This window comes from Schistocerca cancellata, chromosome 1 (assembly GCF_023864275.1).
Source record: "Schistocerca cancellata isolate TAMUIC-IGC-003103 chromosome 1, iqSchCanc2.1, whole genome shotgun sequence".
In the NCBI taxonomy this organism is placed as follows: domain Eukaryota; kingdom Metazoa; phylum Arthropoda; class Insecta; order Orthoptera; family Acrididae; genus Schistocerca; species Schistocerca cancellata.
In genome coordinates, this window is record NC_064626.1 from 1261321498 (window position 1) to 1261341527 (window position 20030).

General features: G+C 44.3%; 1 protein-coding gene across 1 annotated transcript in view; it reads left to right on the forward strand.

The window, feature by feature from the left end:
• Positions 1 to 20030, forward strand: part of LOC126144709 (Down syndrome cell adhesion molecule-like protein Dscam2) — a 458008-nt gene that overhangs the window by 369861 nt on the left and 68117 nt on the right. The window contains exons 21-23 of the mRNA XM_049915510.1: positions 9700 to 9850; positions 18870 to 19046; positions 19366 to 19554. Coding sequence (XP_049771467.1) covers positions 9700 to 9850; positions 18870 to 19046; positions 19366 to 19554 — 517 coding nt within the window. The remainder of the gene's footprint in view (positions 1 to 9699; positions 9851 to 18869; positions 19047 to 19365; positions 19555 to 20030) is intronic.

Here is a 20030-nt window from a genome sequence, read left to right on the forward strand (position 1 = left end):
GGTTCCATGTGATTCCAAGGCCACCGAAGTAGGCATAGGTCTCACCACAGTTGCCCCAACGCCACTACGAGCCGACGCCTGCGCCTCGAGCTCGATGAGCCTAACAGACAAAGCCTCCACCTGCCCCCGAAGAGTGGCCAATTCTCCTTGCGTCCGCTCACAACAACCACAGTCCCTACACATGACTATGTTTACCCTACCCTATACGGTGACAAATTCCCAAGATAATCTTCTGATGAGCTACTCTGATAATCAAGAAACACTCACTGAAATACGAGACGCGAAAACTACGCTAGGTTTTCCCAGAAAAACTATTTAAAAGCTAAGCACAGCAAATAAGTACAAAAACGCTTTATACAAACAGTACTGTGCTGCTGCTGGTGCTCTCGCTCTCGCTGTCACAAGACAACTGCTGATTCAAGTGACTAGTGGCTAACGGCCGCGAAACAAACAAATGACGGTTTTAGGGCGCTTTCTGTTCTAAACGATCAAGAAAACACTAAGAAATCTAACACGAAAACTACGTAAAGTTTTATCAAGAACTGTTAGTTACTATGCAGAGCAGATAAACACAAATAGAATCCCTTCCTTAGTGGAAGGTCGTAAACAAAATGCAAAATAAACGCTTTATACAAACAGTACTGTGCTGCTGCTGGTGCTCTCGCTCTCGCTGTCACAAGCATCTGCTAAGAGGGGGGTGGCAGGTGCACTGGACTGCACAGGAGACAACCTTACACGATCAGCTGACAGACGAGGGAGCGTGACCGAAGGCAACGAGGAGCCAGCGTGGATTGAACGGCGTGACAAAGAGCTGTCACACGAAGATGGTAACACAATGGTAGAATCTGAGTGGTTGGCAGTTCGACTGCGAGGGCTGTGAGGAGTGAAGCCCCGAAAAGATTGTCCACTCGAATTAGATGAACACAGAGAAGGAGCAGTGCTCAGCAGAGAAACACGCTGTGGAGAGTAAATACCCAAATGCATGGTGTGGGAAGATGGATGGCCGCTCGAAGCAGGAGTGGGAGAAATAGGGGCAGAATCAGGGAGGTTCACCTGAGGCTCAATGAAAGCTAGTTTCACTCGGTTGAGTGAGACCGTGGTTACAGAGTCTTTTATGAGGAGATCCATGTTATTCTCAGAGCGTTTGACGACCTTGTAAGGACCTGTGTAGGGCGACTGAAGCGGGGCTTTGACTCAGTCGTCTCTGAGAAACACGTACTCACAAGAGTCTAGCGTGCGCGGTACATACACGCGCGGAGGTGTATGAGCAGCCAGAGGTGGCAGCTGAATTTTGCTGCAGTGCAAGCGCACCCGCTCGAGAAGTGAAGGGAATTCAGAGGGCCGTGGAAGTGGGGTCGGAGTGACTAATTCTCCAGGCAAAACCAGAGGTTGGCCATACACAAACTCAGCTACGGAACCCTTGAGGTCTTCCTTGAAAGTCGCACGAATGCCAAGAAGCACGAAGGGCAGTGCCTCTGTCCATAGTGAGTCATGGCAACGCAGGGCAGACTTTAAGGTGCGATGCCATCGCTTGACAAGCCCATTGCTTTGGGGGTGGTATGCAGAAGTATGAATTTTGACAATACCACACATTTTACATAAGTCAGAGAAAACTGAAGACTCGAATTGTTGCTCCTGGTCAGTGGTGAGGTAAACAGGTGAGCCAAATCTAGAAATCCACGAATCTAAGAATGCTTGACTTACTGTCTCAGAGGTAATGTTCAGAATAGGCACAGCCTCAGCCCACCGAGTCATCCTGTCAATAGCTGTAAACAAGTAACGGAAACCCTCGGAGGGGGGCAAAGGGCCTACGAGGTCGACATGAACATGGTGAAACCGGCCTGGCAGTTGGGCAAAACAGCCAAGGGGTGGAGAAGTGTGCCTGGAAACTTTGTTCTGTTGACACACCATGCATGCCCTTGCCCAAGACTGACAGTCACGGCGCATGTCTCTCCAGACAAACTGTTCAGCTACCAGACGGGTGGAAGCTTTGACACCGGGGTGTGCTAATGTGTGTAGTTTGTCAAAGACCTGGCGTTGAAGGGGCTTAGGAATGAATGGCCGCAACGTACCAGTCGATTCATCACACCACACTAAGTCAGATATGCCAGGGAAAGTAGAGCGTACCGGTTGGAGAGAGGAGCTGTGGTCTGAAATTAACTGCATGGTATCGGGGTCTGCCGATTGCAACTGAGGTAGGTCCGTTAAGTCAATTAAGGTTGTGACAGCACCAACACGCGAGAGAAAATCAGTGACCACATTGTCCGCTCCTCGGATGTAGCGAATGTCATTTGTAAATTGCAAGATGTAATCGATGTGATGAAAGTGCCGTGGGGGCGGATCAGCCGCAGGATTTTTTATGGCAGGAACCAACGGCTTGTGATCAGTGAGCACATAGAAATCTCGTCCCTCAACATCAGTTCTGAAGTGTCTTATGGCCTCGTAAACTGCAAGTAATTCTCTGTCGAATGCTGAGTATTTCTTCTGCGCGTTGTTTAGCTTTTTGAGAAAAACTGCAGGGGGGTCGTAACATCGTTGTATGTCTGACTCAGTACTGCGCCGATAGCATTGTCACTAGTGTCAGTAGTGATAAACATTGTGGCGTCTGCCCGTGGGTGAGCAATAGTGACAGTGGAGGCCAACAGCTGTTTGAGTTCATTAAATGCCTTGCCCATGTCTGGTGTCCATGGTACCTGGCGGGTGCCAGAAGTTTGTGGGCCAGCGAAAGCATCTGTGAGAGGAACCTGCACCGCAGAAGCGGCTGGCAAATGTTTTCGGTAATAATTAACTGTTCCAATGAACCTGCGTAATTCCCTATAGGTCTTGAGGGCATAGCATCTCGAGAACAGGCTTGATCTTGTCCTGTGGTGGTGTCAGACCGTCCGATGACACAACATAACTTAGGAATGTGACGGATGACTGGTGCAATTGAGTCTTTTTATTGTTCAGTTCAATACTAGCGGCTGCTAAAATATCTGTCACAACTTGAACACGCTCCTCACTCTGTTCCAAAGTAGAAGCAAAAACCAATATGTCGTCCATGTATACGAAACAAAAGTCTAGACGGGATAAAGTTTGTTTCATGAAACGCTGCCACGTTTGGGGGGCATTTTTCAACCCAAACGGCATAAATTTCTATTGGAACAGCCCGAAGGGAGTGGTTATGGCAGTCTTTTCAGTGTCCTCCACAGCCATAGGAATCTTATGAAATGCGTGCTTACAGTCCAAAACAGAGAAGTACTTAGCACCTGCGAGCGCATGATTGAAGTCTGCGATGTGTGGGACCAGATATTTACCAATGATGGTGCGGGCATTTAAACACCTATAGTCTCCGACCATATGCCAAGTACCGTCTTTCTTTTGCTCAAACAGGATAGGACTAGCCCAGCAACCAGAAGAAGGTTCAATTATTCCCTTTTGTAACAGATCGTCTGATTGTTCTTTTGCAATTTTCATAAATTCCGGCTTGAGGCGGCGTGGGCATTGCGATATGGGTGGCCCATCGGTTACACGTAACCGTTGAACTGTGCCGTTAGTGACTACTGCAATACGTGGCGCGGCACGACAGTCAGATGTCCATGAAGCGGAGCAGGCAGTGGCGGACGGGCCAAGCTGTGGCGCTGAGGGCACGGAAGTACAGGTGTGCCACCTGCTCGTAGGCTGCGTAAAGGCCGCACACGTGTTAACATGGGCGAGGTTGTTACACCGGTTCTTGGTAGCGGGCCGTGCCGCTACGAGCGCTGTAGGCACGAGTGGGCGTGGCCGAACAGCAGATGGCCGTAGTTCATTGCCACGAGCTTGGCAAGTTAATTGTCCATTCAGAACGCAAGGAGCATGAGCACTCGGGCATACCCTATCATTACAAAAGGGGGTACTGACACAGTTTACAGAGTTCACAACATTGTCCTTAACGTGCACTGGCGCGGGAACACCAGATTGGCACAGACTGACCTTGTCTGTAGCCGATGAGTCGTCTGCTTGTAGTGCCGCGAGGCGTTGTTGTGTGGAGGCCAACTCGTGGTGTATGTTGCGGAGATGCAGCAGCATTTCCATATGTTCCATCCGCAACTTCGAAGACTTGGCGCACTCCACTAGCCACTTGTTTGTCCAAGATTGCAGCTCCAAGGATAGGTTTACACACTTCTTAGCACAGCACACATGTTTGGTGTTAGCCGAACTGTCACTTGGCGATGCGAAAGGAATATGTTTGTTAGGGGGGGGGGGGGGGGGGGACAGTAATTTTGCACAAAATCTAGTGACAACTGATAGTGCTTGAGGAAATCAATTCCGAGAATAGGTTCTTCAATTGTTGACACGAGAAATGTCCACTCCAGCTTGCACTCGGGCGAAAGTTTCACTGTATACAAAGTGGAACCCGAACACTGTAGGGTAGACAAGTTCACTGCGCGAAGTACTGTTCTGTGTGGTTGCACTTTATTGGTTGCTAGGCGAACCAGCAGCAAAGAGACGTCTGCGCCAGTGTCTACCAGAAAACATACACCTGATCGTAAATCACGAACATAGACTCGACCACACTTACTGTTATTGTCCGAAACGGAGTGCAACGTGAGATGGTGCCTGTTGTTTACATCGCAGGAGGTGGCACCGTAGCCTACCTGCGGTTGGAATTTGGGTAAGAACATGGTGACTGAATCTCGCGTGGAAGAAACAGTAAGGTTGGGCGGGCCTGTACTCCTGTGGGTAGTTGCTAGGTGACGGAGTATGTGCCCCAGAGTCTTCCACAGAGGCCGATGCACTGTCATTGCGGGGAGTTGAAGGTGCAGGCAGGGCGGCTAGTTTAACAAACTTGTTATTAGCAGCACCAGACAAGGGCGTGGCATCAGAAAGCGTCTTAGTGCGGTCACGTCCAGAATGCAGTGCACGGAGCTCACGTTACCTGGCGGAGTATGCTCTGTCGGCGGCGCATAAACGTTCATTTACTGGCCTATCTTCATACACAGAGATTGCAGTCTGGACAGGCAAAGGCAGCTTTTCAGTCCAGATTTCTGCGAGCGTGTCATCAGGCATAACTTGCTCATCGACGAGAAGACGGATGCACCGCCACAGCTGGGACGGAGACCTGTCGCCGAGATGCTCTTCGTAGATGAGCTGTCGCACATTTTCTCTCCTGGTTTTTGAGACGCGCTCCAGTATCGTCTGTTTCGCCACAGCATACTTCCCTGCTAGGGGGGGGGGGGGGGGGAGTGCTTTGACCAGATTGTAAATTAAATTGACGCGGTCGTGAAGATGGTTCATGAGGCAGGCAAAGTGTGCGTCGTCATCCAAAGCACAGACATTGAATGTTTGCTCAACCACGTTAAACCAGAACACCGGGTGAGCGGGTTTGAAGTCTGGTAATTTCGGCAGATTCGGCACTGCAGTCACTGCGGAGGTGCGCCTATTACTTCGGACGGAAGTAGAGCATGCAGAAGATAGCGAGTCCGAATTATTGGCGTCCCGTAATGCGGGAATCGCGAAATTCACTTGACGCCGGGGGGGGGGGGGGGGGGGGGGGGGGGGGGGGGGGGGGGGGGGGGGGGTGGGCGGCTGAGAAGCACCGGACGCTTGAACGGTGTGAGGATCGTAGTCAAAATGTGCATTCTCATTGACGTGGTAGCTCGGAGAGAAGCCACAAGTGCTTAAGTACGCTGGTGAATGTCCGTTATGCACACAGTATTCACTCGACCGTGAGTGGTGCGGCTGGTTGTAGATGTCGGAGTAATTACTGTCCAGCACAGAATTGTTGACTTGATTAGAAGCAACACAAGGATCCCACGCACGTCCACTAGGATGCACACTCCGGTGTGATATTTGCTGTTTGGCGAGCATTGAACACCTGTTGACTAGCCGGGCGCGCAAGGATACACATGTGGCGGGAACTGATTCGAGTTTGAATTTACTACTGGATTTTCCAAAGTAGCAAAACCTTGCTCGACGCCACGAACTGTATTGAATTGTGTGTTCGACACAGGAGTAGGAACGTTCCGACCAACACTCTGTGGAGAACACGTGGGAAGGTCCAGGCTAACAAAGCCAGAGTCCACGGACCGTTGGCGGTTGGAAGAAACTGGCGGCACTCCATAAATTCCACTGCATGTTCTGGCTGAAGGATTCCGAAGATTCTTGCGGCATGTCCACTACGACAGCAGGAGTGCTGGAGAGATGTTGCTGGAATCTGGGCGGCAGTGAATGCTGAAAGGCCATTGTCTGGAGCTGAACAAAGGCCCTCACGATCACGGAGAAACCCCGACGCGGTAGGCGCGTTAATAACCTTCGGGCGGTAACTCGGACGCGTATTGCACAAAAACGGGGTCACCAGTGAGGGAATGTGGAATAGTTGTAGGTAAACAACTAGAATTCTCTCGGATACAGATGTATTCACTCTTAGCTTCTACACAGATACAAGTCCGGAGGCTAACTCCCGTTAGCATCCAACATCCTCTCCAAAGCCCTCTCCTCAAAGATAGCACACTTACACACAGAACAAATATCGATATTTATGGCGCTCTACGCCACAATAGCATTAATGCTGACCTTTGATATAGTATGAATGGGTGCGTTGTCTGACACATTTTGTGATGGATGGTGTAGTTTATGTTATATTGTGACAACAGTGATGAATTCATGCATTTTATTATCTTACACCATTGGTTTTATGATTTTACATTGCCTAGTATGATGTTGTAAATGCTTTTATGAACATGATGGTGGTCCACGGACCAAAATTGGTTGTTTAATTTTTTTAAAAGCTGTATCAGAAGCTCTTGGAAATAAATCATGACATTCTTCAATGTTACTGTGACCACAACATCAAGTTGGAATGACACTCGATGACTGATGGCGTGTACATGTCTTGTGGATAACACTGACTTGCATTGGTGTTGAGTATCATCCTCCTTGTACTGATGGAAACAAGGTGCTTTGACTGTTCACAAGTTGCACTGGTGACAGGGAGAACAATTTCATGGTTATGGCAGTAGCACTCAGGTGGATAGAAAATCTTGATAATTCCTGTGGAGCAAGATGGGCTGAAGACCATTATGGGAGAGGACTGTCATTGTGAAAGCAGCATCTGCTTACAGTGGCAGTGTCATTTTTAAAGATCATGCAATGACTGGCACTTCTTCCATCCTGGGATCTTATAATTTGAGGGCATTGTTCTAAATTTGCTGATTGGGTGCATTTTGTACTAACCTGTCCCAAATGAGGGTATATGAGTATGATTTAGCACTTCCAACCACCATGCAAGTGAACTTAGAATTTTGATTAATACATCAGGATTCAGTAGCCCATTGTAAATAAGACTTTTCTGATTGCTTGCAGCACCTGAAAAAGTGCATTCTTTCGGATACCACGTGCACTCAGTGGTTAGGTATTGGATTAAGCTAGTTTGTCAATGAGCTTAGAGTGATATAGGATAAAGGTAGAAGGCTCCTAATGGTTGGGGATGTGGGCACCATTTTCTGTATCAAACTGAAAACTTTCGGCTGCATTATATGAGGAAATAGTGTCTGTGATAGACCCGTGTGTCCCAAGACAAGAATATTGCATAGGGTCTCCTGCATGTGAACCCCATTCCTTGTGATTGGTCTCAAATGCAGATTTTGAGACCAACTTTAGTAGGTCAGCAGCTGCTGCAGTGGTTGATGTTGCAGTTGTTGCTGCTGCACCTCTGCAAATTTTGATATGGCTTGCTCCATTGTGATGATTACACTGTGAAATAGTTCAACTCACCCTAACTGTACTAATGATCGTGAAGTTCAACACAATCTGGTGGTGAATTTGCAGTACCGATCAGCAATAACTAACATAATTGTGAATACAGTTAGTTTAATCTTCCACAAAGAATTATTTCTCCAAAACAGTGGGCTTTTTTACCCTAGTAACAGAGGATCATCAGCCAGCAAGGACACTTCACAACATCTGGCATAGCTTACCAGTCTGTCAAGTAAGGTCACTTCATAATATCTGGTTAATCTTCAAGTCTATCATGGGAACACACAGAGGACAGCTTGCAATATCTGATGAATGTTCGCAATCTGTTAGGTAACAGACACTCCATAGCAGGGTTCAGAGTTAATCACCTGACAGCAAGCAGCAGAATGAAGGTTTATGGGAATCTCAGTGACGCTACAATGGCAGAGATGGGTGTAGTCCAGTGGGAGCTGGCAGGTCAGCCAAAGAAGGCTGTATGTTGTATTCATTCTTCAGCCAGTTATATTGCCTTTCTTGCTAAATCACCTGATGGTTAGTTGGAATGGGGAACAGTTCTGTTGTACATTTTTGGCTGCCTGGGGTGGAGTCAAATAACTTAACAACATGTTAACAATCATCAGTGAAAAAGATGTAAGATGGTGGATGGTTGTTGATGTGATGTGAAATAGTTGTTGGTGAGCAAACTCTGGAGCACATGCAATCTGTATCTAGCTTTTCCAGATAAGCAGAGGCTCTGTCTTGACTGACATTTCTTTCCCATTCTATTTGTTGAAATTATTCATAGTCTACAATTTCAAACAAAAGCAATCCCAATGGTTCAGGTGTGTCATCAGCCAGTCTACATCCCAAATCAAGTGAGAAACCTAAAAGCCTTGAGTCCTCCTGAGGAAACCTCAGAGAATATTTTTGTCAGACCATGTCCTTTGGTTAATATCATTTTTATGAAGAAGGTACATTTGAAAAATGACCACTCTTCTACCTTCATAAGACTTTGGTGAGACTTGCATAGTTACTTAGATCAATAAAAAAAATTGTGCTATGGAATGCTTTGGGTTGAGACTGCTGTAGCTGACCATATAATTAAGACTTTAAATGTCAAAAGGATTGAGAAGTACAGTTAGTGATGATCTTCAGGAAGTGAGTGCATCTTATACACCTTCAAAACCCATAGTTATTGTAGTACATAGCTGTTAGATTTATTTAAGAGTCTGGCCTCAGTGACCAGAGACAGCAATCATAAGAAGAAGGCCTGTTGGGCAAAATCTTAAATGTATAGCAGTCTCTTTATTGTACCTGTCTTCGACTCAACATCTCTTCTGTGTGGTCATTAGCAATCTATTCTTTTCATAATATTATCATTATTCGAGCCTGGATTTTCCATTGTCTGTTTAAACCCAATACATCATTTTACATACTGATTTGTGCCTGACCCTGTATTGTAAGGGTCAACTATTCATGGGAGCTGCAGTTCAGCTGCACTTTAGTCAGATGCATCACTTTCAATTCCATCTGCACTTGTCAGCTGCTAACTGAGTATTGCTGCTTGGAGAAAAGAATATCTGGACTTGTTGAAGAGAAGAAGATTAAAATGATGAAAGCTGCATGACTTGTACCCTTCTTTAGTACAAGGGAGGCATTCATATCGTACTCTTATCACAGCTAGAACCACCTGTAATATTTTCATCCCATACACTAACTCTACTGCAACTTTTTAAACATCAACTGGTCACCCAAATGAATGGACACCAACAAACTTTTGCCAAGAACGAAGTTGAGCAACCAATGACGTATCAGATCCTTCTGCTGAGTAAATTATGTTTGACTTAAATGATTGCCGCACAGCATGCCATCTAAATCCTCCATCTTCTCCATTTGCTCCCCCCCCCCCCCCTCCCCTCCCCCATTCCTTCTATTTTACCAATTATATTTATGTGGTAATGATGTTTTCAGTAACTTACATTGTTGTGTTATAAACTTTTGCAGCAAGCCAGCTTTCAAGCAGGGCCCACTATAAGGACACATGAGGTTCGGGGATTGAAGGAATTAGAGCAGTATGAGTTTTGGGTGACAGCTTCAACTATAGTAGGTGAAGGTGATCCTACACGACCTGTTCTGCAAGCACCCAATTCAAGAGGTAAGCTGAACAGAGTGTAAACTATGGTCCGAACTGTTGATAGTTTGACTGTGTAATGCAGTGCTCTATGTTGTTTGAAGTTTATTGGAACCATTACCTTCCTTTTCGCATAAATAACTTAAATAACAGAGTAACAATACTGCACACATGATGTTATTGTTGTGGCAGTGATATATTTTTATGTACTTGTTCATCGTAAGAGTAGCAGGTGGTACATGTGAATTCTCTGGCGTGTTTTGTGTTGTTATCTTTGCAATGTTATAGAAGTTTCTTTGCTTTAGAGTACAAGTTTGCTTTTATCTAATGCCAGTGTGTCTTCTACTTTGTGAAACAAAAGTAGCTTCTGTAATCCCAGAATTGTGTGTTATTTATGTGGATAAATTATGAGGCCACAATATGTGTTAACATTTCCTATGCATCATTCCCCCACACCTCTCTTTAGTGCCTGAAATATAGTGCGAGTCAAAAAGGACTTCGCAACTTAAGAATGACATCGAAATTTGTTGAGATAACTTACAGAATATGTAGCTGCATCATTTTCTAGCAAACAACCTAAAAATTTACAAACAACCTAAAGTTTCACATAAAAGTTTAAAATTTCATTTTGGTTTGAAGTTCCTACCATTTGTGATGTGGCATACATTACATCAGTAATCAATTTCTTCCCACACTCATTGAAGCAAATTGGACATAACTTGTCCAACGGCAGCATAGATTCGATTTTTCAGGTTGGTGAAATTGTTTGTTAAGGGGGAAGGAACATACACATGGTCTTCAATGAAACTCCAGATAAAGAAATCCAGTGGGTCAAGTCAGGGAGCAAGGTGTCCCTTCATGGACAATCCACTGACCTGGGAAGCGATTATCGAAGAAACCTCAAACTTCCACGAGGAAATGGGGTGTTGAACCATCTTGCTGGTAGTATACCATCACAGCTCAGTTATCTTCAGTGATCTGTGGAACTAAAAAGTTTTCAAGCACATTCAAATGCACGAAATGCACAGCAAGCACTCTCCACACCAGTGGAAGTAGAGTCTATGCTGGCACTCCTGGTTCTAGAAGAGGGTACTAATGCCCTATGTGAATCAAACTTGCGGTTGTTTGCTATAAAATCACACATGTACTGGTCCTGCAAATTATCTCAATAAATTTCTATATCATTCCAAAATTGTAAAGCCCTTTTTAACTGATCCTATATGTACATGTAACACTTAACACTTTTTTTTACCCTGATGTTTGAGTAAACTCCAGAGAGTGAGATGGAGTACTGTTGTAGAATAATTTAATTACGTTTTTAGGGCAAACAAATAATAATTAAATAAATTTTCTGTCATCTACTACAATTTTCTACTGCTACTGCCTATAACTGTTATCCATTAAATAAGTTGTTTATTGCACAAGATGCCACATAGCTTTCAAGAAACAAGTGATTCAAGTGATGAGTGACATAGAAAGCTAGGCAAATAACTTCTTGGGAGTACAACAGTTAACTTTTATATTTGCTTTAAGTTTTGACTATGTCTCTTGTCATCATCATATATTGAGTACTCAAGTGATTTGCTCTTTCCTTTGTATGTGTGGCATTCCTCATCACTTAGCCTTAGTGTAGCACTTGTGTGCATTCCTTTTTTCCATCTCCAAGTATAGGACATTTATTAGCAATGTGCTCTAACCAATGATGTTAGATAATTTACATTTTAAGTAGCCCGTTCCCCCATCATTGGTGCTTCTGGTATTGGGTTTGGTACGCACACCGATGCAGTCATTAGTCACCAAGCTGGGATAAATATAATGTTATGCAAAAGAAAGTTAGGTAGAAAAACATATACTGATCACCCAGAACATTATGACCCTGTACGTAATAGCCCATATGTCCACCTTTAGCTTGTATAACAGTGGTGATATGTCATGGCATGGAAGCAATGAGGACTTGGTAGGTCACTGAGGGAGTTGGCACCACATCTACACACACAGGTCACTTAATTCCTGTAAATTCCAGGGAGGGGCTTGAGGAGCTCTGACACCATATTCAGTCACAGCCCTGTGGTGTTCAGTCAGGTTTGGATCCGGCATGTTGGGGGACCAGCACTTCAATTGGAACTCACCACTGTGTTCCTTGGACCACTCCATCACACTCTTGGTCTTGTGACGTGGTGCAATATCTTGTTAAGAAATGCCACTGCCATCGAGAAACATGACCGTCATGAAGGGGTGAATGTGGTCTGCAACCACTGTACAATACTCCTTGGCCATGATCGTATCTTGCACGAGTTCCACTGGACTCATGAAAGCCCACATTAATGTTCCCCAGAGCATAATGGAGCTGTCACCACCTTGTCTCCATGCCGCAGTACAGGTACCAAGGAACAGTTCCCCTGGAAGACTATGGATCCACGCCCTCCCATCATCATGATGCAGATGGTATCAGGATTCAGCAGATCACTCAGTGCTCTGCCAGTGTGCCAGCATCCAGTGCCAATGGTCATGTGCCCTTTTCAGTTGTGGTTGCTGAGGTCGTGGCGTTAACATTGGTACATGCATGGATCGTTGGTTGTAGAGACCCATTATTCATAGTGTTCGATGCACTGTGTGTTTAGACACACTTGTACCCTGCCCATCATTAAAGTCTGATGATAGTTCCAACACAGTTCACTGCCTTTACTACTTTACAAGTCTGCCCAGTCTACGACCTCCGACATTGTATCGGATCATAGGCCTGGAATGTGCAGGGGCACAGGCACCGCTGAGGGCAGTGGACCCCTGCAGCACCCGATGACAGCACTGGAGAGGAGGGTGCCATCACCACCTCTGTGTCGTCGTCAGCTGGCAGTCCGCCCCTGGTAGCTGAGTGGTCAGCGTGACAGAATGTCAATCGTAAGGGCCCAGGTTCGATTCCCAGCTGGGTCAAAGATTTTCTCCGCTCAGGGATTGGGTGTTGTGTTGTCCTAAACATCATCATTTCATCCCCATTGACGCACAAATCGCTGAAGTGGCGTCAAATCAAAAGACTTGCACCCGGCAAACGGTCTACCCGACGGGAGGCCCTAGTCACATGACATTTACATTTATCAGCTGGCAGGTCCTAGTGGGCTGGACCCTCTGGTGAAGATGGCTGAGGTGATGGGGCCAGTGGAGGTGGCCCAACTGGAACAACAGGCTGTGGCAGTGGACCTGAGGCTGGATACTGACCAGAGCCTGTTGCCAGGAAGCTGGAATCCCAGAGTGAAGTTCATGGAGGTGGCAGCCAATGGGACGGGGGTAGGAAACGACAGGCTCGATGTTGAGGGTGGCAGGGCGGACTGCTGTGACAGGTCGCACCATAACCCAGTGGGAATGACTGCTCTAGAAGATGGTTCTTTTGTGGACAACACCAAAACACAGTCAAAAACAGAGAGGCAGTATTGTAAGGAAAAATAGTTGTGCAGGGGATCTGAAGCTTGTCCCAGGAATTTAAATGACCAGCAATGTTGAACAAACTGAACCACCTGGCAGAGAACTGGGTCAGTGGCAGCAACAGCTGCTATGCACCAGCTCATAATTGGGAAACCATTGACCGCAGTCTGCATTTCAGTATCAAGATGGAAGCAAAGCTATTCTTCATGATCAAAGTCGGGATCAGGATCCACAGCAAGATGGGACAAGGCATCCACATTGGCATTTTTAGATGTAGGTCAAAAATGGATTTTATGATTATAGAGAGACAAGAACAGTGCCCAATGTTGTAGGTGGTATGCTGCGTTGTTAGGCAAGGAGGTGTGAGGGTTGGACAAGGAAACCAAGGGTTTATCGTCAGTAGTAAGATGAAACTTGGAGTCATACAAAAATAGCATGAAATTTCCAGGGAGCGTAGACTATGGCAAGAGCCTCTTCTTCCAGCTGAGAGTAATACCTCTGGGCCAGAGTGAGAGATTTAGAGGCGAAAGTGACAGGTTGTTCTCAGCCATCGGTGTATCGGTACACATGGACTGTACCAAGGCCATACTGTTAAGTGTCAGTCACCAAAACTATGTGCTGATCCAGAGAGAATGTAACTAAACACGGGGCTGAGAGTAGTTGGGATGTCACCATTTTAAAAGCATGTTTGCAATCTGGGCCCCAGCAAAATGTTACATTCTTGCTTAGCAAAGAATTCAATGGGTGGGCCAATGTGACTATCCCCGGTAATAATTTATGGTAGAAGGCTGTCTTCCCTAGGAAGACCTGAAGCACCTTTGAGGATGAGGGGCAAGGCGTAAACGTAACAGCAGAGATGTGGTCTGGCAGTGGGCGAACCCCATCCTGTGAAACCTTGAACCTCAAATAAACAGTAGAAGGTTGAAAAAACTGAGATATTGTGAGATTACACAGTAAGGCTGCAGACTGGAAGACAGAAACCAAAATGAACAAATTTTGCAAATGATTGGCTGTAAAGGAGTCCATGACAACAGTATTATCCATCTAATTAATGCATCTCAGGACAGGCATAGTCCGCTACTCTAAATATTTGTTGCAAAATAACAGGAGCACTAGTCACACCCAATGGAAGGTGCAAATATTGATAGAGAGCTAAAGGAGTTATTTATTTTATTTGTTTATTTATTTCATTAACAGTACAGAATAACTCACCACCTTAAAATGTAAGGCGGGTCAGATGCTTCTAAATATAATAGCAAAGACTTATTACTGTTACAGTCATATTGGTATACAGTTGTTAATGCTATTTTAAATACTATAAAGAACATAATATATAAAAATTTCTCTAAGGTTGCAGATAATTTAATGATTTACAATTGTTAAAGTGATTCTATATCATTTGTTTCAGCCTAGTCGGGGAGAATGTAATTTATAATTTATATAATCCAAGAGTAAAAAAAGAAAAAAGTAATACAGTAATTGTTTTAAAAAATAGGTTGCAATATGTAGAGGGAAATTATAAACTGCACTTGGGTGAGTTATATCGTTTAGGTAACTTGTTTGTTGGTAATAGTATATTTCTACAAAAAGGAGTATTCGGAACCAGAACTCACTGAGATTCATCATCCATAGGAACCTGCAGATTTGCTTCAGAAATATCAATCTTAAAAGATTACTGGCCACCCTATATTTTTGTTAACGGCTCCTCTTGGCATGGGAGAGGATACATATCCATAACTGACTGCTCATTGATGGTAGTACTGAAGTCCCTGACGGCTTCGGAACTACAACCAGCGGAGATGATCATTCACTAACTATAACAGGTTACACCCCCCCCCCCCCCCCTAGTAATAGAAGTCTTTCCAATTCTGTTTTCATGTAATCTCATGACAAAAATGAGACCGTGCTGTGGATTTCAAAGAAATATGAGCTGAACAATTTGTAACACACCCTATACCTTCCAAATACAAGTCCAATTGAGAATATGAAATCTGATCAGACATCAGGTGAACTGTGTTGGTGATAGAAAATTAAAATGCTTGAAATGGGTCCATCCCAAACAAGTTCTCAATGCTAGTATCAGCACCAACCAGAAATGTGATGGAATGAACCACTGACTTGTCAGAGGCATGTGCCACAATTGTCCCAACAGCACAATGTTCTGCCTGCTACAGCTGACCAGTTATGCGTGACGTTGTCAATGGCCGTGAGTCTAAACTCACGTGGGGTTGAGCCTTCAATAACTTCACTGCAGCACCTGTGTTGACCTGTAGCTGGAGCACTTGCTGAGAAACACTTAACTCAATAAACAACTTGGGAGCAATCACAAGCGTTGGAGTCACACTGTTTACATCTATGTCCTTAACCTGAGCAATCTTCAGTGCACGACACACAGAGCTGATGTGGCCTTTCTTCTGGCAAGTATTACAAGCAGCCCATCACTTAGGGTGCAGAAACTTTTGTACTGGTCATGCTGGACAAAACAGAAAGAACCCGATGGAAACAGAGGATGCTGACGCTGCTGCTGTGGCAGTCATGACTGCTTGGGCGGGCCTTGGTCTGCTCAGTGCTGGGCTCGCATGTTTACCACCACCACTGCCACTTCCTCGTACAAGCTATCTGTCGTCTTAGTGGGAAAACCTTGTGACACCACTGCCACATCACCCTATGCTTCAGTCTGGTCACCTGCTGCATCAGAAACTTCTCAAGATTGTGCTACTTGCAAAACTTCTGCCAGTGGAAGGTTTCTATGGAGTAAAGCCTCCTGATGCCCTTCCTTGTCTAGAGCTAAACAGATAATTGTGCTGTGCACCATAGAGTCTGGATAAGAGTTAATATGGGCATCAATAATGAACTGACATGTCTGGCTAAGGCTGTGAAGTTCAGCTGGCCAGGCCTTGTATGACTGGTTTGGTCTCTTGTGGCATCAGTAGAATTCAGCTCACGCTGCTGTGACACACATTCTTTGGCAATGGTAGTTGGACAATAAACTGCAGTTGTGATCAAAAGGAAGAGCTGCAGGTTTCTGTAAAGGGGCAAGCTGACACAGTAATTGATACATTTTAGGTGGACTCTACAAGAGGAATAAGGCTTTGTACAAATTTGAGTCTGTCACACTGAAAGACAAAAAATGCTTCCAGAATGAGATTTCCACTCTGCAGCGGAGTGTGCGCTGATATGAAACTTCCTGGCAGATTAAAACTGTGTGCCGGACCGAGACTCGAACTTGGGACCTTTGCCTTTTGCGGGCAAGTGCTCTGCCAACTGAGCTACCCAAGCACGACTCATGCCCCGCCCTCACAGCTTTACTTCTGCCAGTATCTCGGCTCCTACCTTCCAAACTTTACAGAAGCTCTTTTACAAAACCGAGCGAGGTGGCGCAGTGGTTAGCCCACTGGACTCGCATTCGGGAGGACGACGGTTCAATCCCGTCTCCGGCCATCCTGATTTAGGTTTTCCGTGATTTCCCTAAATCGCTTCAGGCAAATGCCGGGATGGTTCCTGTGAAAGGGCACGGCCGATTTCCTTCCCCATCCTTTCCTCACCCGAGCTTGCGCTCCGTCTCTAATGACCTCGTTGTCGACGGGACGTTAAACACTAATCTCCTCCTCCTCCCTCTTTTACAAAAAATGCTGTCTGAGTCTTTTTTTGTAAGTTTTGCAATCCTCTGCTGAATCGTCATATGGAGGAAAAGTGGGTGGATGGACCAGTTGAATGGTACCCTGTCTGTTAATGGAAGCCAACGAAGTGGTCACTGCCAAAGTAAACTGTTCAATAAAGGCCAGTAGCACGGTGTTCTTAATGACTAACTTGATGAAACCACACTTACAGATTGCACATGCAGAAACTGTTCCAAATTCATCGGCAGTTGTATAGTAACCATGTAATACATGAAACTGATCCAAGTTACACAAATATTTCTTTATTCATAAACCTCTGAACAAAAACAGAAATAAGGGCCTTGTGAAGCCACATGTTACGATACACGGAACAACTGTTGTGAACGGTACAACTGTATGAACATAGAGTGAGTGAGTCATAGCTGCTCTATGCATATGTATGTGCGAGTCACTGACAGACAGTGTAGCGGAGACAGTAATGTGTGTATGCCTCCCACGGGCAGCCTCTAGCGGCTGGCCCCTGCTTATACAGTTGGCGGCTGATTCAAACACACGAATTTGGTGACAACATACTCACACTCGCATGCACTAGTAGCAGGATACAGCAGAAACAACCAGCACAGGTTATCATTAGTCAAATAGTGGGCAAGTGCTCACTTATGGTCTCCCTTTGATTTGAAAATAACCATTCTAAGAAAATGTGGCTTACTGACACCTATATGCTGCAGGCATTGGACACTGGTGGGTCCTCACATTGGAGAAGTAATTTGTGTCTGAAGAAGGCTAAATGCAATTTGAAGACATGTTTGTTGCACAGTCTTGTCTTACTATTTGGAAGGAGTTGCATTTGAGCTGGGTAGTTACTCAGTATTCCCCAAGTAGATCAAAAGTAACTGTTGTATTCTCGAGAACCCTGATTAAGAACTGAATGTTGATATGCAGCAAGATCACTAGAACAAGATGCTACATGTGTACACTCTCTTATTAATTGGAGTCCTGAGGTGTTGACAAGTAAAACTAATTTGACATAAATAAAATATTATAAAGTTTAAACTGTAATTTTGATTCATAACAATAGTCGTATGTAAATTATATACCTGTATATATCGTGTCACTCAATTGTCAAAATTAAAAGTTATATAAAAATGGGAGTAAAATAAAGTAAAGTAGTACAGCATGATTGGCTGGGAGACTCTGAAGTAAAGTAGTATGGCATGATCAGCTGGGAGTCCCAAAAGGACAGGTTCAGCCAGCTGAATTGGAAAGGTGCTCTCCAACCTTTGCACCCACAGGCACCTTTCCTTTGTGAAGTGTGAGGTACTGTGTGGTTTAAGTGTAACTGATAAGTGTTTGTGTGTGTGTGTGTGTGTGTGTGTGTGTGTGTGTGTGTGTGTGTGTGTGTGTGTGGTTTCATGTTTGTGCTGGATGATGATGAGAGAAGGGAAGGGATAAATTCCAGTGCCAGCGCATAGCTCACTCCTCTCAAACAGCACCAAGGGGTCTCCAAGCTTAGCATCCCCATCTGACAAAATGATCACCCCAACAGTGTTACGTGCCCTCACATCACAAGTCACTGTGCATGCATCTGGAATTTAATCCAAGACATTGGCACAAAGACTGATGGTCCTGGACTTTACAGCACAAAATTTCCTGTCCCCTCTGCTGTAAAAACAAAGCATGTGGCATGGTGAATACACACGACACATAAGAACAAAAAGGCCATTCTCTTTAGAAGTACAATTCACAAGAAGAAAAAAGCATGAGTGACATAGCTACTTCTGTGTGTTGCACAATAATATGTTGTTTTGGCTATTAGTGGGCATGGCATTTAGCCTGTCTTCATTAGTATTTGCACATAATAGTGTTGAGATATGTAGAGTTTCCACACTTTTTCTCATTTTTCTGAAAACCAGTACATAACTTCCAATGAAGTTCCATATATTTGTGGCATACATTGTTTAATTATTTCTGTTTCTCTATCTAGTATTGTTTCTTTTGTGTCTTAGCTCCTGCTCGCATCGCATCTTTTTCTCAAGTTTTACGCCGTGCTTTGAAAACGAGTGTGACCATGTCATGCCTAGCAGTTGGAAATCCAACACCTAGTGTGCGGTGGCTCCACAAAAAGAGGACCCTTAAATCCGACTCTAGCTTCAAAATATCACAGGGCTTACTTCACATAACAAGTATGTTGATATGCTCTAAGTATATCTCAGTAATTTCACTAGTGAGAAACTAACTATACTTATTATCAAGTTCCTCTTTTTACAAAACTAAGTAAGCCGTTTGTCGTGTCTCCTATTAGCTGTGAGCAAAAACCAGAATATGTATAATATGTTCATCATCTTTCTAGTGGCTGTTAACCAGCCTGAATAACAATAGACCAAAGCTTATGAAGGAAACTAGTTATTTGGTAAAGTAATTCCCTCAAAGCATGTTACCTCAGTGTGTACTACCCATTAAATATACATAATCATTTTAGGAGTGCATATTTATTTCTGACAGGACTGGAGGAAGTAAATGAAGGAAATTATTCTTGTATAGCAAAAAATCTATTTGGTGATGATCAGATAACATACCAAGTTATTGTGCTAATGCCACCTGATACTCCAGTACTTGAAATTCTTGGTTCAGATCATCACACCATCAAACTACAGTGGACCACTCCTAAGGATGGAGGAACACCAATATTAGGTATGTACAAACAATCATAATTATTATAACTGACATAAATTATGTCTAAGAATTTCACTCTTACATTGCATGTAATTATCTAGAATACCATTTCTTATTTCTTCGGTGACTTTGTGACTATCACCCAGTAAAAACACATTGTTTCTCCTGGTGTTTTTGATGTGGTTACTATATTTTCTGTTCTCTATGGTGTTGGAATGCTGTTGGTTTTATCAAATTACAATTTTGGCTGGCAAGGACGGTAGATTGGTGTAATTTTTATGTGCTCATTCTTCTGACACACATTTTGATCATTTTGTGATAAAGTTTTTCAACGCAGTATACAAGAATTTGTAACTGTAGTTGACGTAATGTTCAAGCTATTGTGCCTGTCCATTGTTTGACAACCTATGATTTGTATTGTGAGCAGCACAGATTGCAGTGTTAATTAAAGTTATTCAGAAGTCTAAAAGTTTGTATTTGAGTTCTAAAATTAA